Source organism: Diadema antillarum, unplaced genomic scaffold (assembly GCF_040938485.1).
Source record: "Diadema antillarum isolate AM-2024a unplaced genomic scaffold, OU_Dant_1.0 scf00000128, whole genome shotgun sequence".
NCBI lineage: Eukaryota > Metazoa > Echinodermata > Echinoidea > Diadematoida > Diadematidae > Diadema > Diadema antillarum.
Window position 1 is genome coordinate 5,479,297 of NW_027271017.1, and position 21,509 is coordinate 5,500,805.

At 37.9% G+C, this 21,509-nt stretch overlaps 1 protein-coding gene across 1 annotated transcript in view; it reads right to left on the reverse strand.

Annotated features, from left to right (window-relative positions):
- Window positions 1-1,462: 1,462 nt before the first annotated feature.
- LOC139720509 (carbonic anhydrase-like) overlaps window positions 1,463-21,509 on the reverse strand; it is a 47,451-nt gene continuing 27,404 nt past the window's right edge. The window contains exons 2-9 of the mRNA XM_071631861.1: window positions 20,604-20,801; window positions 19,261-19,276; window positions 11,910-12,027; window positions 9,730-9,825; window positions 9,083-9,145; window positions 4,415-4,466; window positions 2,635-2,744; window positions 1,463-1,702 (exon numbers count right to left, since the gene is read on the reverse strand). Coding sequence (XP_071487962.1) covers window positions 1,568-1,702; window positions 2,635-2,744; window positions 4,415-4,466; window positions 9,083-9,145; window positions 9,730-9,825; window positions 11,910-12,027; window positions 19,261-19,276; window positions 20,604-20,801 — 788 coding nt within the window. The 3' untranslated portion in view covers window positions 1,463-1,567. The remainder of the gene's footprint in view (window positions 1,703-2,634; window positions 2,745-4,414; window positions 4,467-9,082; window positions 9,146-9,729; window positions 9,826-11,909; window positions 12,028-19,260; window positions 19,277-20,603; window positions 20,802-21,509) is intronic.

Genomic DNA, 21,509 nt, shown 5'->3' on the forward strand with positions numbered 1-21,509 from the left:
CAGATGCAGCTTAATATATTTCATTGAACACAACAACAATTCTATAAACCAACACAAAGCTGACCAAAAATATATAACATGAATGACTTTCCTGAATAAGATGGATTGCTTTCTCCTTTTGTTTGCAGAAAAGAATAATCATCACTTAAATATTGATATCTGATAAATTGATAAATAACTCTGTATCTGCTTGTTGATTCTGACTTCAATAAACTCTGTAATGTACATACGTGGTATTGACACAGCTACATACAGGCATGCATTTCATTTTTTTTTCACAGTATGTTTAAAATTCTTAATTCTTTTTGTTGTTTTGCTTTTCTTGTAAAATATATATCTTGTCTGCTACCTACCTTGAAGAATAAATATGTTTAACTCTGTATCTTCTAGGATGGTATCGCCTTGTCTTTACTAGCTCCCTAGATTATATGTATACCATGACATTTCCTACATGTAGATAATACATGTACTTGTTTGGCTTCCGTTTCACACCAAAAAAATAAATATACACTAAACCTGAAGTTTTGTTTTGGTTTGTGTGTTTGTGTGTTTGTTTTACACAAGGACCACAAAAATATACCATGCATAATCTGCAATACCATAGTTGATAGCCCCTAGGAAGACATTTTTCCCCTATTTTGATGCAACCATCGTTTACAAGTTGTACAATCAAAATGCAAAGGTCATTGAGCCTACTCTCCTTGAAATGTAGACATTCCTCAAGCTATTCTTTCACAAGATTATTTTGTAAGTAATCTATTTCTGCACCAATATGCTCATTTTGGGTTGGAATCAATGAGTAATATACATGCAAAACATAAATACCATGTTCTACTCTCTTAGTTTAATTCAATGGTTCAAGGGCCATTTTGAAAGGGGATAAAATCCCAGTTTGATTGTGATACTTATCACAGAGGAATTATTCTGTGGACTAACCTTTTATTTTATCAATTTTATCATTTATATATACATATATATATACGTATGTATATTTTCTATACTTAATACATTAAGTTGCATAACGCCAGTGAGGAATAAACTGTTTGTTATGATCATTGAAAGCTACAGCAGATATGATAGTTTTCCTGCCACTCTAACAATACCGCATTACAAGATTCAAAGACCAAACTAGCAAGCTCAAGTCCACTTCAATCTACATAATATGATTTGGTGTAACTTTCATACTTTAGTGAATGCAACTGATAAGAACAACTCATGCTCTGCCATTTAAAAACAATGCACAAGACTGAACGTGGGAAACTTCAGATCAACTTTTGTATTGCTATCACAGACTGCATTTTTGACATTTTTGTGAGGAATTGATCAAAGAGAGACCAGTTATTACCTATTGATCTTAATATCTTTTAATGAGGCACAAATAGCATGGTTTTACTACAAATAAGGCAAGGGAGGATACAAATATTACTGCTTATGATTATTATTACGTAAGAAGCTATACAATTCTAACCCTGTTGTTGAGATGTATGTTACAAGTCGTTCCAACTTAAAACCCCAAACACAGAAAAAAAGGAAATAGACGGGAGGGACTCTGCGCAAGATCGTGTTTTTAGGCAGAGAAAGAAGCCCTGACAACGCGGCCGTTGGTGGGGCAGACGGGGCGATAGTTGTCCACGATGTGATCATGTCCGTTGCACGGGGCTTTTCCTTCGGAGTGAGTCAGCAGATCCCGCAGGGCTTGGAGCTAAGCAGGGATGAACCAAAAAGTGAGGTGTTACACAAATTATTAGAGACTTGGTTGGTTTCCTTCCTTATTCTCTAAAGGACTTTATTTCTGCATATAATACCTGATATTTTGCAACAAACTATTGACATGAAATCAAATAACATCTATTAACAACATCATGAACTGCAGTGTTCTACTTATCCAGCGATGATGGCATACACACACACACACACACACACACACCCCCCCCAAAAAAAAAAAAAAAATGTTGAAAAATCAATTACTTTTGAGCAGATTGTCTGATTTTCTACAAACTTTCTCTGATGTGTTCCACTAATATTGCATGCTTTCACTCAATCCACATTTATATTTGGGTTTTGGTTTCCTTCAAGTACACAAACTACAAAAATAACTAAAAAACAAAAATACATAAATAAACTTCAGTTGAGCTTCCATTATGAAGGAACACAGGAATCTGCATATTTAATTCATCTATGTTGACTCCTTCTTCAGTCAGGGACAATGGTCTCACTTGCAATTTTCACTGCTCTCTTCATTTGATTTGATTTGATTTGATTTGATTTGATTTGATTTCATTTCATTTCAAGTCATTTCATTTCATCTTTCAATTCATTTCATTTCAATTTATTCTATTTCCAATTTTGGTCTCATCCTCTTTTATTCTTATCATATTATGCAACATGTTCAGAGAATGAGTTTCTATTGAATATATATCACGGGTTTGATTGCAAAATGAATGAACTCCATTCTTGTTGAATTGAAATATTTGTGATTAAAGTTGGTAAAAAACAAAGAAATAAAAAGAAAATATAATTGGATATTTGTATTCGTTACTTCAAGAATATTCCTCGTTATGTAACAGGTGAGATATCACCGGAAATATTTCATTCTGCTTTATCTGATGATGAGGGGAATCACAAACTCTTTACCTGCTCAGGAGAGACCTCCACAGCCTCGCTGAAGAGGATAAAGGTGACGCTCTCGTAGCATGGCGGAGTGGTGAGGGAGCCCTCGTAGGTGAAGTAGTCTTCCTTGTTATCTGTTTAAAAGATAAAAAACAACAGTAACCACTTTTATCATTCTTTTCAGCATTCTTTCTACTCTGTATGCTGACAGGGCTCTATGTATTTACCCATACACAACTGCCCTTATCCTCGAGACACCTCTCCAGTTCCACATGTACTTTCAGCTGTTGAAAGATATGCAATTTCTGTGAAAATATTCATATGTTTCTGTTGGAAATGGACAAAATGAATGAATGAATGAATGAATATTCATGGCTGCAAATTTTCTGGACACACTTGGTGTTAAGTTTGTGATGAATTTGGCAGCAACTGTGAAAGGTGCATCATACTACCTCCACACAAATTAATGCTACAGTATGATGACAATGTGCTGCCCATTGGCTTGACTGCCTACCAAAACACCCCACTAATGTTTATCCTACATTTGCATAATACACTTCAATATCATATCTGCCTAGAGGCTAATCCTGACTATACTTCGCCTCATTTTTTTTCTCATGGCAAAAGTCTGCATCCTTCAAGAATTAATCCCCTGAAGTTTCATTCAGTAAAATGACAAGGACAAGGCACTTTTTCTCCCAAACAAAATGCAAAATCCAGATTAATTCATCCTCTCAGTACAGAAAGCATAGGTAACTTTATCATCTTCTGAATCAGTTATCCTTTTCAAGTGGCAATCCATACGTTGCACCTAGAGAGATGTACAAATTTCTGATTTGCATGCTAGATTATGGACATGAACTTATTGGTCAAATGAATTTCTGAAGATACCTTTAAACCATTCTATCGATGTCTGTTCCTTAGTTACTCCTCTGGAGCATAATGTGAGGCGGTTTTCTGTTTCTATAGCAATGAGTACCGGGTATTTTGTTTCTTTGCTGACAAAAGTTAACATACAAGATAGTGATAGGCAATTACCCACGTCTTCAAGTTTGCATAAATTCAGCCTCATCTATTACATGTGCCAACTACCCTAAATTCTGCTAACCCTGAATTTTAATATATACCAGCAACTTTAATATCTCAGAAGAGGGTAAGATTAAAAGTAACTATCGCTGATACCCCAAATTCATACCAGCCAAAATTAAATTCTGTCATCCTTGGCTAATTACTGCTTGCAAGGATAACAAACAACTTCTCAGTTCCAACCCTCATAAACATTCTTGCATTTGATGCTTTGCTTAAAATGTGTATATTTCTTGAGTCACAAAAACCATCTTGGACCTACATGGGCTGAAACTTTGTGCAAGTATGTTTTTTATACTCAACTAAAGATGGATCTTTTTAGCCACCAAGAGTCTAACATATCTCAGCAAATGCACTGTACAATATATGTACTCAAGTGTGTACTGCTCTACATTACAGCGAATTAAAGCACAGCGAACCAAGACACATCAAACATGCTCACAGAAATGAGGCAAAATAATTTAAAAAGGTGGAAAATCTGCCATTCTTGTTTGACTGTGTTTGCATACTGAGAACTGTCATTCCCACCGAATTCATCATGGAACAAAAACTTTTGTACCAGATGACAGGCATGATCGATAAAAGTGTTTAGCAGTAATGGGAATGACCTTAGTCCAGAACAGACTAGGAATTGGGAATGCTGCTAAATTTTGCTCCAAAATGACCTCTCAGAGAGGTACATACTTTGTATAACTGTCTGTCCATGGACGGGACCTACCTGGGAGCAGGCAGCTTGGGTCAAAACCTCCTTCGATTGTCGTCTGCGAGCCCTGAAAGCAAAGAGTCAAGGACAGCAATTATTACAACTACTGCTGTGACAACAGGACAAAAAGCTGTAAATAATAGAAAAGCAAATTTTTTCTCCCAATTCCCAGACTAAATAATATCCTACATCTTCCAAACAAACAAATTTATAATTGTTTTTATAACAAATTCTGTGTAAAATCACAATCAAAAGCACATTGATATAATTTGATTGCAACTAACATATCATTTTACTGTGTTTACTGTATTGTGAGTATAAATTATGCTTGTACGATCGGGTATATATATAATTGAAAATTGTATTTATTTATATGACGTGTACATGTACATGAATGTACGTATGTATGTATGTATGCAGATATTCCTATGTGTACACCCATATGCCAACAAGAAGAATTTCCTATATGCACTATACATGAATCTGAATCTGAATCTGAATTTCTGTGGTGGTTTGTTGGGAAGAGTATACATCCACAAGGAAAAAGTCATTCAAAACACAAGAATATCACAGAAATGAAAACAAATAAATATGAGACACATAACATGGGCACATTTGTAAACATGGCTTCTGATATTTGAATGAATATGTTGTCATATTCTTAATAATCATGTTCAATGGCACAAAATGTTTAAATACACAAACAATTTAGGCACTATAACAACTTTGTACAGAACACAGGTTTACGCATTTCTTGGAGTCCAGATACCAATTTTCCTATGGAAAAAAATGTCTCTCCCGGACAGATTAAAGGGAGAAAACAAATGCATAACATGTGTTCTGAAACCCAGGTTTGACCAACAGGGCATACATGGGAGCATATCACTTCATTTCGTCTGGAGGAGAATTAATGCGACCCTGAGAAAAGATGTCTGATGTTCTCTAGCTGCTATTATCCAGAGACAAAAGCCGCATGAAGATCTAACTAACAAGCAAGCTCGGTGCAAGGTTCAAGAACTCTCAGATAGATAATCAGACCAACTGTGACCCTTTTTAGAGTCACTCCCAGCACACATACCCAATGCTATCAGTTACACTCCTATATCAACGCTGTTAGTTATATTCCATTGTTTATGGTCAATACAAGAGTCATTTTACTACAGTTGTATCACATTCATCAAAGCAAAAGATAAAGAATCAGGGACAAAAAAACTTTGAGGAGCTCCTCTTGACCGAAAGGTGAGACACGCGTCAGACTTGCTATATTTTTCATGGTTACTGGTATACTTCCATTTCATACAGTTGGCATAGAAATTTGACAACAAACCATGTTGGGCTATGAAATCTATCTTTGTTCCTGGTCTCTTGCTATGAAATCTTTGTTTGTTCCTGGTGTATAACACATGATCCCCCTGGTAGCCTCAGCATACATGTCACTTTCATCAACTTGTGAGTGTAGCAGCATTCATCAATCTAAAATCACTACAACCTCTCCACAGCATGTTAAGCTCAATAAAGTATGGACTGGCAAAATTACCCGGTATTGCAAAAGGCAATTGTTCTCTTCATTTTTTTTAATGTCCCGTCTTCCCCTCCGTGCTGTTACCACGGTTACAAATTTTGTTGCCTTGCTGCTTTCAGTCGTACCGTTTCTGCTACTATTTTTTGCAAAGTCAGCATCTCTATAATTTGTACCTTTATTTTTCTCCTTTCTTTCTTGTCTTTTTTTTTGGGGGGGGGGGGAGGGGGGTGTAGGTAGGCAGTCTAAGCCGAGATTTCCATGTTCTCTTTACTTTTTGTTAAACGTCACCTCTCCCCCTTCGTGCTCTTACCAGAGTTACACATGTTGTTGCCTTGCTGCTTTCAGTTGTACTGCTGCTATTTTTGCCAAGTCAGCGCCCCTATGGTTTATATCTTTCTTCTTTCTTTTTTTTGATTGGGGGGGGGGGGGGGAGAGCAGGAAGGCAGTAAAAACCAAGATTCCCATGTAATTAAACCTACCACCAAAGGTAGCAGCCATCTGCTTTCACTACTTTTGCATTAGCAATCACTGTCCTACTTGTATGCTAGGGCTATTGATCTTTTTATGGGCTGGACAGTGAAGAACGTCAGCACCTGAGATGACAGTGAATGGCAAGCAGAGAAAAATAAAATATATATATACAAACAATGTGCTATACCTTCTCCCCCCACCCCCACCTCGGATGGCTTCATTGATAACAACAGCATTGACAAATTTTAATACTGCCTCCTGGCATGACGCTTCATAGACCTCTAGAGCAATTGATCATCATTAATTGTCAATTTTTCTGTGAATGGCTGAATAGCTGAAACATCTCGCGACAAAAAGAGCCATCTTTCTGCAGGCGCCGCTGCACAGCAACAGCCAAATCCCTTCCCGGAGATCATTCTCAGTTCAACTGATGAGTAGTAGGAAAAGGGAGACTTCTAAACGCGGCAAAAGAAACAGAAAAATAACAGGATAAAAGATCTTTCTTATTTTGCAGATCCTTCTGGGGTCACAGATTCTCTTAAACTATCTGACATTGTTTGTTGAACTCACCCTGACCTCTTGGGTAGATAAAATTATATCTGAGAAAAATTACCGCGATATCCGATAAGATTAGCCGATGCGCTGGGTTCAAAAGTCAGTCTCTGCTTTGCTTCAGTTTTTTTTTTTTTTTTTCTTAGGCAACTCCCAGGAATATGCAGCAAATTGCCAATCAAGTTTTGCACCATCACCTTCATACAATAAACCTATCGAAAATGCTTTGATTAGAAAAGGATGAATGCACAAATTGTTTAGGAGAAACAAGAATCATGGAGCAAAGAAGAAGGCATTAGAAATTGGATACAACCAGTAATTGGTAGCTACGTACTTGTATGTTTAGCATTTCAGGAGAGTCACAGCATTTTCAGACTAGAAACGCACCCGGAGAGTGCAGACCTCCGCTAAGCAGCTCATTTCCACTAATTCACACCTGCTGATAATTGCCCAATTTTCCAATGATGAAGAAGCCTCGTGTTTACATACCTCATCAGCTTCCTGCATGCTGCGCGGCACCTCAAGCAGAGCACATGCTTTAATAGTGCGAGCATGCAAACCTCAAATACGCGCAGCTTGAACTCCGAGGTTTATTGACCCTAGTTGCCAAAAAACAAAAGATATCCTATATCACATTCATTAAAAATTCCCAGATCACTACCAAAATTTAATCATCTGTTCCTTGTATCATTACAAACTTTTCCTGCAAGTTTCATTGAAATCCATCCAAAACTTTTTGAGTTATTTTGCAAACAAACCAACAGCGACAAAAACAACTTCCTTGGAGGAAGCAGAAATGCAAATTCGTTACCTTTCACTATCCTCTTGATGGAAGTAAAATACTGTTCATGCCACATTTTGTTTCTTTCATTTCTGCTACTCTTTTGACATGGCAAAGGCTAAGGCAAAGTGCCAAATTCCACATCTCAAACAGGGGATTTTTATTGCTAAAAAGATACCAGTAGGATGTGGTTATGAATACATGACAATTTCATTGCAATTCACAATCTTCTAAAGCGGTGCTGTATTTGGTACCCTGGTATACCAAATAGAAACCTGCCATTTCGTTAAATGATTTAATTTCTATAGTTCTATAGTTAAATGTGTGCACTCCCTTTGCATTCCATTGCATTTTTTTTTAATTTGCACAAATTTATGATAAATGATATACATGCAAGAAAAGCTAAAAAATTACCTACTATTTCTTGCACAGATCAAATTAGCTGGCCTTACTTTTTCCCTATTATTGTTGTCAATGCACACAGTTTTTGCCCTCCCAGGCAATGATATGTGTATGCACTCTTATTACCAACACATGTCACGTCTACTTTCCATTGGCATGCCGAGTCTGACGTGCGGACTACACTCGCATCAACCTCATAACGCTTCTCCCTCAGTTGGAGCAGCTGCACGACCATACAAATTCTAGAAATGCTAATGACAACAATTATGCTGATAAAAGCACGCCATTCAGCTCTGATTTCCCTAGGCTTATGCTAGGCTTTACATGAACGTTTCTGGCTTCCTGGCTGCAGCAGCAGCCCCCACTGCATGGTGCATTAGGGGATGTGGCCATTTCTTTCTCCGTACTCAAGTTTTGGCCTTCTTTCTTCCTATTGCTGATGCAGTAATGTGTCGTTCAACCCGTTTTCCTGCAGCCTACCCGGTTTGTCATCCACACAGCGACTGTTGTGGCATTGTGTTTTTTTGACAGCTAAAAGAATCTTGCCTGGCATCCACAGAAATCGTGGCTGGTCATGTCGATCCATCTCATGTCCCCCCCCCCCCCTGTTTTGTCTTATATCCCCTCCCCCGTCCAGTTCACAGTGTTCTGAAGCACGCGCCATGACCACAGTAAACTTAATAATGTACACCTGAGGCGATCATGGTCTCAAACACATTTCAAAACGCCCTTTAAAAGGCGTTTCAAATCACCATTTCTAAACACGTTTGAAAACATGGTTGCATTCATCTAACCCCTGAAAACGCCTCAAACGTGTTTAGGATCGTGATTCTGCCTCAGAAGATCTTTAGATACACGCAGCCTTTAACATTACAAATCGCCAGCCTAGCAATGCTCTGCCTTGTTTCTTCAAGGCTGCACAGCTGGAGAGTTGGATGGCACAACACAAACTCACCTTCTTCTGTACTTTGCGCAGGAATGGAATAAGCTTATCAAATCCAGTATGGTGAGATCCAACCTAGAAGGAAAAGAGTGAAAAAATTATGGTGAGAGATAAAGCACTGAAAAAAAAAGTGAAAAATATGCTCAGGGATAATGAAATGAAAAAGTGAAGGGTTATGAACTGATCAAGTTTAGATAGTAAGACAAATTCGCAACTCTGTGTGATGTAGGCGTGCAGTTCTCCATTTGTTTCACATATAAAATTTCACTAATTTTCACTTTTCTCAAATATTCTGGCACAGATAGAACTTATCCGCTGAGGAGGACAAGTATAAACATTTTACTTTTATTATATACCAAGAATAGATTTGAAGATAATTTTTCTTGTGTAGAAAAAAATAAACAAAGTTGTGACTTTTTGGTGTACAATTAGAATGGAGAACTTCTTAACATTTATGTCATACAGAGCTTCCAATTTGTCTCTAAATTCATAACTGTCTTAGTATGCCTAGTTTTTTTAATAAAAATTTTCTACTTTGATTTTTTTTTGTTTTGTTTTCATACAAAGCAAAGTAATATCACGCTGCACTTTCCCTTTAACAACACATCAGAGCAGGTGCTTTTGAGGATATGGCCAAGCCAAGGTCGCTAACGGCTCACCTTCAGGAAGGATCCAAGTACGGCGATTCCCCTGTCCTCTTTGATGGCATCGCCCACCGACTTGAATTTCTCCGTGTTCCAGTGTACCAAATGGACCTGTGAGGAGAAAAAGACCAGGACAATTTTGTGTTGGTTTGGTTTCTGATCACTGCTGTCATATAATTCAAATATAGTATAAACTAGAGCTCGACATTTAATAGCGGGGGCCCAGGGTCACTAAAAACTGGTGTCGCACCACCAAATTTCAAAAAGAGGTTTAAATATCTTTTGGTGGCCTGATCAGGCAACTGAAATTCACAATGGATCGCTACGTTTGCTTTTGTTTCAGGCCACCACATACACTGTATCTTTTTTGGGGGGCAACCACATACACTGATCTTTTTGGGGCCAACAAAATTTCAGACTGAACGGGCCACCAGAAAAAAAAAGAAGTTAGTGTCAAGAAGAGAAGTGACCACCTTTCTTCATCAAGTGTTCTTTGGCTCCCTTTTTCATATTTCTTTAAGTATTGTTATTAAAATTGCCAGAATCAGGAGTGATAGAGCTGGCAACTGGCATACTCTTGTCAAAAATGGACGAAGACATGAAAAAAAGGAGGCACTTTTGGCCTTTTAACAAAGTGGAAGAAGCAGAAAATGGAAGGAATAGCATTTGACAATGTACAGTACTTTTTCATGGTTGTGGTACTTGACTCACTTGGGGGGCAGTACCCTGTATAAAATCATCTCTTTTTCTTCACTTAATTTTTCACATTTATTCTTTTGCTGTCTTTTTAGCTCATTGTTTAAGGCATGGCACAGAATACAAACACACCCACACACACACAGACAAAACAATAACTTGAACTCAAAAAAATAATCAAGTCTTTAAATGTTTTCTTTCAGCATTTGCCCACACTCGCACACAAAAACGTTCAGTGTACTACGGAGGAAAACAAATACAGATTTATGTCATCATATGCACTTTCAATCCAACAGATTACAGGTATGCAAGTATGCTGTACTAATATTTTCATTTGGTGTATGTCACTTGACACCCAAGACCTCCATTTGAAGGTTACAGAGAAGCATATGACTAAACAGTAAATCATCTTGAAAGTACCACATGATTTTATGCCAAGATAAATACAAGGGGGGGGGAGGGGTCTCACCTCACCTGAGTATTGCAAGTTCACCTTCAACACATTCTTGCAGACTATTAGCCAAGAAGAACACAGAAAACTTGGGGAGTTTTGGTGGAGGATCTCGAGGAGGGAATGGGGTCTAATCTGGTGCACACCCCCTCCCCCACCCCCCCCCCCCCCCCCCCCCCCCCCCACTAGGGCCTGGAAGGGATTACCCCCAGATTCGCCATGAACAAACTTCAAACTGTACTCACCAATGTACTTACAGCACTTTAACAAAACTAAGCTCTATCATTCCTGATTCTAGCAAACAAGATTTTTACAAATCCCTTAACCCACTAAGGACGGACTGATTTTGCTCAAACACGCATTTCCACAGACACCTGCCCCTGCATTCTTGGGGCTCCTCTTCAACGGGTTAATTTGAGGGCTTTATGGCTCCCCGAGGTCAAGCTAGGCTCCACCTCCTACATCGTGGTTTAGAGGTTAAACCATTCAGATTACAAACAGGCTTAGAATATCTAGTCATGAACTCATGTGGGGAAATACCTCCAGACCATGATTTGCCCTGCTATATTTTAAGAAAAGTGACTTTGGAGAAATAAGAGTCAGGTTTGCATTTAGACTAACCAAAAAACAAACAAACAAACAAACAAACAAACAAACAAACAAACAAACAAACAAACAAACAAAAAAACACCCCCATTAGCACTTAACTATTTCCTGAATCACATTTGGAAATGAGTACCGGGAGTACTCATTTGAAAGCTCTACACAGAAAAGACAGTTCAGGACTTGACATTATCTTTTTCTCTGCTCTCCATTTGGGTCACTTAAATTTTTTGCATCTGATATTTTGATGGCCCAAAACAGAAACGTAGTGGCCTGAAATGAGGGGAAATATAAAAATTAATTTTGAATTCTAGCTGCCTGACTGGGTCATCAAAAGGTAACCTTTTTGGAAATTTGGTGGCCTGTCATCAATCTTTAGTGGCCCTGGGCCACTGCTTAACATCAGGCCCTGAAGTAGCTCTGTGTGCAGTCGGAATTCACTCACCTCGGCTGAGTACTGTTTGCCATCAAAGGTATGCTCTGCTCCTACTTCATCCTTGCTGCCCCAGTGGGCGTGGAACTGAACCAGCTGATACTTCTCATCCAGGGGCCCTCGCTCAGATCTGTCACAAGATAAAACACAAAGAAAAAAAATATATATACATTTCAAGGCTGACATGAGTGTACTCTAGACCTGCAAGACTAAATTGAGTCATAGCCTGTGAGTAAATCTTCGATAATCATCTGCATCACATTCACTCATTTTTCCGCTCTTTTTGAAGAGTAGGCAGCAGGGGAATCACTTTCTCAAATAGCCTAATAATGTAGACTTACATTGCTCATTTACAGGTTCCTCACTGTGCAGGTGTTAGAAGCAAATGACTTGTTATATTGTCAATGGGGAATCCATAGACGTTACTCTTTTGAATATCAACAAAGAGAAAGAAAAATAAAGTGTTATAAGAATCTACTCTGAGCTAAGATGTACAAATGTATGGGAATGTCCCTAATCTGCAACAGTCTCCATAAATGAAGGAGTCAGTTTACCCTCAGAAAAAAAAAAAGGAGAAGAAGAATAACTTGCTCGATTACATAATCAGCATGATGTCATCAGAGGGTGTGTGCTAAGGATCCTCGAGCTCAGAATGCTCAACATTTGTACGGCAATGACTGATTTGAACACTTCTGCAGTTAGCAACACCTGATACAAATGAGATGACACACTGATCTGTCTGTTTCCTCATCAGTGATGTAGGTCCTACATCATGGAGATTTTTTTTTTTCTAAAGTTTTGTTTTGGGGCAGAGCCTGTCAGGCACAAACAGTCATATTATTCTTTTTAAAAATGGATGAAGCAGTCACCAATGCAAATTTTGATGAAAACTCACTACATCCAATTTTAAGAACTTTCACCAAGCACAAGAAAATATTTTGTGTTTGCCTAAAACACTACAGAAAGCTTTATATTCACTGAAAGCCAGCTATTGCACTTAAAAAAAGGGGGAGTTCCATTCATGCTAAGTTTAGCAAGTTAATGTCAATATGAATGGCCTTGTATTCTATCCAGTTTGTTATGTCACCCATGAGAGTTTGAAATTACAATGTTTTTCTTTTTGTGATTAAGTTGTGAAGAGCTTGATGAAAAGGGTAGTCCATGTGGGGCATCACAATTCTAGAAGGACCATTTACTATAGTTACAGATGGCTTCACGTAAAAACTTAACCACTACGCTTGCTGAATTACCTTTCTGCCTTGTACGGTATAAATTTATATTTCACATAACATGCAGTCCTGAGTTTTACTGTGCATCAGGAATTATGCATCTACCAGTGGCTGTCTTTCATCAAGCTAATGGTTACATTATGATCTTCACAAGGACTAAAACAAGAATATATCCACAGAGCAGAGGGCTACATCACACTCAATAATCTTGTTACCAAACCTGGTGCTCATAAATTTGATGTTCAAAAAATACCGGAGCGTGACGCCAAAGCCATTCATTGCCATGGAAACTGATTCCAAACAACCTCATGAAGCCTGAATATCTGAGAATGCAACGGTTGCTAACCATGTTCAGACAAAAGCCTGTGGCATCATCACCTCATAGTCTTGACATCAGAGACAAGCATTAATGCCAATGAGCTCATGGTTAGATGTCCAATGTCCCTGTCGACAATAGAGGCCCATTGACATTATGGAAGTTAATGTGTTGTACCCGTGTCAATATACGGTGTACCTAAAAAAATAATGTGCATGATCTGCCTCCTTCCACACTAGAAACACCACTGACAGTCAAAATTGGCTGCACATTTCCTGGTGATATAATGGCATAGTTCTACAGCTGTAACACAAATAATTGTTTATAAACATAAATTCATTAAAGAGCATACACTGTAGAGCCACACAAAAATCCATTGTTGCTCATTTACAATAAAATAAGGCAGGCAATGATGAATGAAAATGCATCATCAAATTTAAAGCAGTCACTAAGTCTACACCTACACCAAAATTTGAAAATGGGATACAGCTGTAGGTGATTCTTGACTGTAGCAGCTGGAACAATTGGAAGGCCAAACCTTCATGAACTGAAGAATCACATTCCCATTAAAATATACTATGCAGACCATTGAGGGTAAATTCATAAATTTCATCTTAAATTATGCAAACACTGTAAACAGAGGCAGATCCAGGAATTTCGTAAAGGGGGGGGGGGGGGGTTCAAAGTACCACTTCAGGGTTTAATCAGCTGAAAAAGCAAAAAGAAAGAAAAACAAAGAAAAGATATTTTCTCGTCCAACTTCCAGTTCAATCAGCCCCTTTAATTATTTCTTTTTATTTCTTTTGTTAAAAAAAGAAAAAAAATTAAAATGGGGCGTGTACCTGGTGCCCCCATGTATGATCCGCCACTAGTAAATTCTGTAAACCCCACACCATCCCCCAGAAGAGACACCATCAAAATTTATCAATATTACAAATTACAGTGAGCATCTGTCTTCATCATCACATACTGCACACAAGATACCTGATGTACATCATAATATTAAAATTGCAATCACAATTATGAGTATAAGTCTTTTACATCCCACCTAGCTCTAAAACACGCAACAGATGAATACCAAGTCCCATAATGTAGAATAAATGAGCATTTGATAAGCACTTAAATGCATGGACCTGTCAACAGGAATATGGCAACGCACAGAAAACTGACTATTTCACCCCCCCCCCCCCCCCCCCCCCCAATCGTCAAGCCATAAACTATACAGATTCAATTTGCTCAGTGGTGCATAAACAATTAATTTAGTAAGGAACTGCATGTTATCAAACTGACTGAAATTAGCAGAGTGGCTGGCAGGGAACTGCTATTTCCAGCATTTTATATTACCCCCATGAAATCACATTTGGCCTTCTGCAGACAATGGTAATTCCCTGGTTATATTCCTGGCACAGAAGAATGCACTAGTTTTTTTACACTGCTAAAGGGTAATACATGTATTTGTAGTTGGCATAAACAAGTTGCATTGGCTATATCATGCCGATTATCAGGCAGCTTTAAAATCATGTAACCATGGTTTTCCATGTGATGACCTGTACAAACACACTCTCAATGCCTAATACTACATTGATTGTGTATCCAATGATCAATCTATTTATAACAGTGTCCTTTTAAATGATGGAGAAAAGTCAGAATGTATTCAACAACAACAAAAAGAAAAAGATATATGTCTGCCATAACCAGCAGGTAAATCCAGAGCTGTCAACAATTTTTCTCACGGAAAAAAGGTGAGAGAAGTGAAAGCTGTAAAATGCATGACATATTGGAATTATGTGACTTTTACTTCATCGAATGCTCACATTGCCACCTGCCTTCCTCAGACAAACTTGTAAATCTCCTTTTTTGTTTAAATCTCCTTTTTTGTTCCATCCCCCTTTTTGTTCCTCCTCCTTCTTCCCTCTGCATCCGATTCGAAGGCCCTTTCTCCCTGTCACTTTGTGAAGATGCGGTTTCTCATTCCAAAGCGAGATGTCATGAGAACTGCACACTAATTTCACACGTCTCCTAGATCCCCTGTTCCTTCTCAATGCTTTATGAATGTCATTATCTTTATCAAGCTGCTGCCCTCCCAGTCCCAACAAGTTCTTTATCAAATGTCAAAATTAAAGTCATGTCACAGCAGTCTGTCAACCTTGTGTCGTAAAGGAACAAAACACAAACAAAAGAAAACAAAAAACTGAGCAGCACTTTCACATTTACCGGTATTCACTATCAGTTACTGGCCTAGGTGAAATTCATACAGCAATCTCCGCCAAAGGCACATTTTCTTACTTGGAATCAATGATAATGTTTTTAGATAAACTTTCTCCAGTGAAAACTTCCGGGAGTTCTTGATAGCCGTATTTAATGAATCTTGCACACATGTTGGAAACAAGCAAATACGCACTCTGATCCCATTATGATGACAATATTTGGGTAAATGTGTTTCATGGCGGTCATTAGAATGTGCCGTACGTTTGCTGTGAGCAAACACTCGGTACGACATCACTCATAGATCACTGTCTTGTAATGAAAGCACAATAAAGGACTGACAGCAATTCTGCCAATCTACAAACATGGGATAGGACATCCATCATTCTCTGAACAAATTCATTACCCGCAATAAAACGTTCCACTGTTAACACAACGTCAAGTCACATTCTTTTTTAATAGTCACTTGTCACCAAACTATTCACTCTTCATATTAGCGAAAAAAAAACCAACAACTTGCACATAAGATTGGTAACGCGTGAGCAAGAAGAAGGGACGGTAAATACTTTTGTTATGATACTATTTTAATTCTAGTTCAATATTTGAGGTATATACTAACATCCCAAAGACATTGTGGTTGAACAAAGTTGGTAGGGTTTGGGTAACTACTGGCACATGTAAAACAGTATGGTGAGGCTTCTACTTGTAAACTTTTATTTAGTCAGAAGAGTAAGGTTAATAAACTTGGCTAGCCAGTCTTTGGAAATAATGAATGATTTAGTACCACACATTAGGAGCCATTATGTGGATATTCTTTATCAGCCCCTTGGGTTATTGGTAAATGTTTTGTTTCATTTTTTTTTCAGTCAGACCACACAAAAGGTAATTAAAAAAAACAACAACAACACCAAATTGACAGTTGCAGCCATGTCTCCAAGGATTAAAATTTTGATGTTTCACTTTTTTTTTTTAAAACATTAGATGTTTAAGATACACCTCCACAAGTTCATTTTTATAAAAATTTGAGGACGCAGTCAAAGCAATTATGGTGGGATTGCTCATCAAATATTCAGTTGTAATGCTCGTTTGCTACTGTAGATTCCATGAAATATTCACTAATTTTCATATCCTGCAGCACTGCCACATTACTGTTGTTTGGGGCTAATGTTTTGTGTGAGCGCACTGCCATTATTCATCTTTAGAGTTCTTCTCCAGACCAGCCAAGTTTCAATCACCTGCTGTTAAAGCGGAAATTTTTCGCACATTGGCTGGGTCAGATGAACTATTTGCGTGTTTTCAATTTCACGGACGGTCACAACAAGGAGCGAGCATTTCAAACAGTTCACTATTTCTGGGGCAGTTAGATTTTGGCAGCATGTGCTATGATAAAAGGAAGCTGTTCTGCATTACGACAGCAAATTTACTCATACATAACAGGACTGGTCAGTGTGAAGAAAACTACAAATAACAACAACAAAACAATAAGCAAAATAAATTAAGATCTTTTATATTCAATCTAGCTTCACGTTATGCAAAGTGAAAAAAAAAAAAATAAAATCCAAAATGGAAAAAAAAAATTCAACTTTTAACTTGACTCATTTGAAAGGCCTTAATCCAACCCCATGGTGTAATGTTCCTTAATTTAAAAGAAATGATAATAAGTTGGACACCACAAGTAAAGTTCAAATGCTCATGAGGGAAACTGGCTATTTTAGGCACTTTTTAGCATTTTCAACAGGATTTTTGATAGCCCCTGCAAAGTACATGTACTTGCCGGGAATTAAAGCTGAAAATGATATGTATTTATTGGAAATGTGTACACAAATTAGCTTCTTCCTGTATTTCATAAGCGTACTGTAATTGCATATCACACTTCTGGTGTCTAAAAATAGGCCATAATCTGTATATGTAGTACATGATAATGTACCACTATAGCATAAAAAAAAAAAATCAGACATTATAACCCCATTTGATCTAGATACTTTTTCTTCCACATACATGAAAGAAAGATTTAAAAATCACAGGTGCACTTGAAACAATGGAAATATGAGACTTTTAATCTCTGTGCTCAACAGTGTAGGATACTGTAGGCCTACATGTACGTATACATGTACATCATACATTTAATGCACTGCATCCATTAAAATTGGCACGAACTACTCTTCTGTGATATACAGTGTACAGGTACACCTCACGAAAGGTTTGCATCCTTGCAGTACTGTATTCTCACTGTGTCATAATACAAATATGTTGCAGGTAGGCCTGCTGTCAGGGTAGCAGCACCTTCCAGTAATTTACAAAGTTGAGGGTAATGCGGCACCGCGAGCTCATCACCGAACTCTGGCACCAATATGTGCGACAGGCAACATCAATACTATCAAGTGATGGGGGGATAATCTCTAATATGGCCTTCCTATAGGCTTAAAATTGGGGGTCAGACACCATTTTGTGTTGTGTGAGCTACAACAATATGATCTCATCCGATGCTTTTTGTCCTACACGATGAATTTGCAATCAGACTTTTTCCCATGATGCACTGCCTGGTCTGGCTAGACATGTCTGACCTCTGCCGTCACCTTGAGTTGTGATCAACTGTACTCAGACCATCATATGGCCAAGAGGCAATTGCTCCAGGTACCCAGACTGTATTCATTTAGTTGCTCACAACAACTATTTTTGTTTGTTTGTAAAGTTCTACCCCCCCCCCCCCCCCAGAAAAGAAAACAAGGGGACAAAAAAAATGTCTGAATTCACACAATAGTTGTAGCACTGACCAGGTCACTTGGGTGGGCAAACTAAGAAGTTGAAGAGGGTCACTTCATATTGTTGTATCACATGAGGTGATAATAAGTCGAAATAAGTGGTGAAATACAATCTTCTTGCCAAGGCAATGAATTGAACAAACAACACAATCAGAATTAAGGCACTAAACCTCACTTGTACCAGGTCTCTTCCCACCTCCCTGCTTGTACATGACCCTTAGTAAAAACTGATGTGGATTCAGAAACAAACAAAATCTATGAATACCGAGCAGCAATGTGTGCATGTAAGCCTACTTAATCATCCATCACTTCATATATTTTGACCCTTTAGAACAATTTTAACCAAGTTTAACCTTACCCACTTACAATCAAGGCTAGAAAATATCAGTTCTGTCACAAGGTTATTTTAGAGCTGATACTTAGTTCTTTATCACACAGTATCACATGTGATACCATTTAGCAAACTTATTTTTGCATCTTTCATTTTCTGCAGCTTAACCATCAAGTCCATGTCTTATAATGTCTGAAAATTATATGTTGATTAACTAATTCTTTTAAAGTTGTCTTTCAGCATACGTTTTTGTTGTACAGAACTGGTCAATGATCCTACTGTTATTGTGACAAATTATACTGCTATCATAGTCTCCATGATACATTTTATCTTAATCAACCTTGAATTTCAAGAAAGAAAGCATTATTAAAATTTGGGCATACATGGAATATATGCAAAATATGATTTCCACATTTGACCTTTTTTGATAATAGATGGATGCACAGGGCATTATAAAAAGCTTTACACACACTCTTACACTTCATTTTCTCCCCCTCCCTGAGAAATGTGATGTACTCACTCTGTATATTCCAAGCCTGTAAGCATTTGAGAGTAATGGAAACAAATATGAATCTCCACTCCAAAAGATAAACTATCCACACTCGTATGAAGATATCCAGTTACATGTCATTTATAGATAACAAAGTTTGGCACTATCTATTCCTTTTGGCATCACATCTAAAATGTACTTGACACAAATATTTATATCTCTTAGCTGTATATAATTCAGTAGCTCTAAACACTGCTACTATGAATAATAACTTGACATTTACCCTTGAAAAGAAGAATGGATGCCTTCATAGCCAATATTTTCAAGATATTACTTGCATGCTTAGCACAACTGTAATTGAAGTGGATGACCAAGTACAGTCCTGAAAGTAAATCCGTTTCAATAAACTACTCAAAATGTACTTGGTAAAAGAAACAAGACAACAGGAATACGTGTACGTGGTTTATGAGAGTGCTAAATCATCTACTAACAAATTTGTACAATTTCAAACTAATGTACTGCTGGAAGCCTCGTCCACTCACAGGATATCTATAAACTACAAGCAAATTTTCAATTACCCATGAAATCCCAAATGATACATTGAGGAATGACGCGAGTCTACAAAGTGTAGGCCAATGAGAAAGTTGTACCATCAAAGACTTTTTCTTCTGAACACACCCTTGTAAAGTTAGCACACAACTACAAATTTATTCAAATGTTAATTTGATAGATAAGAATTTGGCTATTCATGGATCTAGGATGAATGCTGAGATGAAGATGGTTTAAATGTAGTCCATGATTTATGCAAATTTTTTTTTTCTCTGTAAATGTGCGTGACAGATTGTTAACACCAACAGATAGACATGCAATGATAGCTGTGTGTATCTTATCGGGTGCTGTTCGTTATTCCGAAGGTTCTCTATTCTGAAGGTTCGTTATTCCGAAGGTTCGTTAATCCGAAACACACAAAATCTCTATACCTAGAGGATCGTTAATCTAAAAATGAAAACAGGTTCGTTAATCCGAACATCTGTGGTGTTATTCCGAAGGTTTGTTATTCCGAAGATTTGTTAATCCGAAAATGAAATTCGGAATAACGAACCTTTGGAATAACGAATCTTCGGACTGAAGAGCCTTCGGAATAACGAATCTTCGGAATAACGAGCTGTAACCGTAGATACATGCATGTGTAAGGTACGCCTATTTCACGCCTATTTCATCCATGGACTAAATTTAGAGCATGGTTTTGACCTAGACCACATTTGTGAATATGGGCCTTTCTATTCCAGAAACTTCGGACAGTGTGTCTTAAAATGCTACATGGGGTTTTCTGTGCCACTGGGCACTCGGAACGCACAAAGGGTACAACTTACTGGAATCACACGCGTCAATGTCAACCCGGAATGTCAGCCCGTTGTTGATCAGCGATTTGGTACGGTTTGGGTCGTAGGAAATCTTCAGAGGCTTCTCGGCCAGCTTGGTATCATACTTGACCTCCTTCTTCTGGATGTCGATGGGCGACTGGCGTTTGCCCCCAGCCTGCGGGAAGCTCTTGTACCATCCTTCTGGTCCTGGTAGTAAAGACAAAACCAAATGCCAGTGAAAAGCTTACACCTTATATCAGTAGTTTACACATTCTCCAAGTCGTGTTACAGCATACATATGTAATTACCATCACTTTATTGATATTGTTCCACAAGTGTGAGCGTCCATGAAATCCAACTGGTCAAGCTCAAGTCATAACCTTTCAAACGACAGTCCATCTAATTACAATATAAAAAGGTAGTAGCAGAAAGACTATTCACTGAGCAGAACTTGGTATTCGCTGGTTAACATAACATCAACATCCTTACAGTATTATCTGCTGTTGCACATTCAGGTTTTTGAAAGCACACCTAGGCCTAGAAACTGATTATAATTTTAGTCTCCATCTGTGATTAATAAAAACAAGAGATTCTCATTTAATAAGCTTCTTTTTCTCTTTTGCAGAATATTTAGATACAAACTGAGTATAACTAGAACAGTTCACACAATTTTGTTGTTTTCTTTGGGAGGGGGTGGCAGAAGGGTGAGATCCCTGCAACAATCACTTTTTTTTCCCCATCTGCACATATCACAAATCATCCAAAAATTCTGAAAGGGAAAGGCATCAAAGCGAATCGATAACTAACAATGCACACTGACACGAGTGTCATGGTGACTCTGAAATTTCATACTTCATAGACAGCAGACACTGTGAGCTAGAACCAAATTCATGGCCGTTAATTACAGAGAGAACT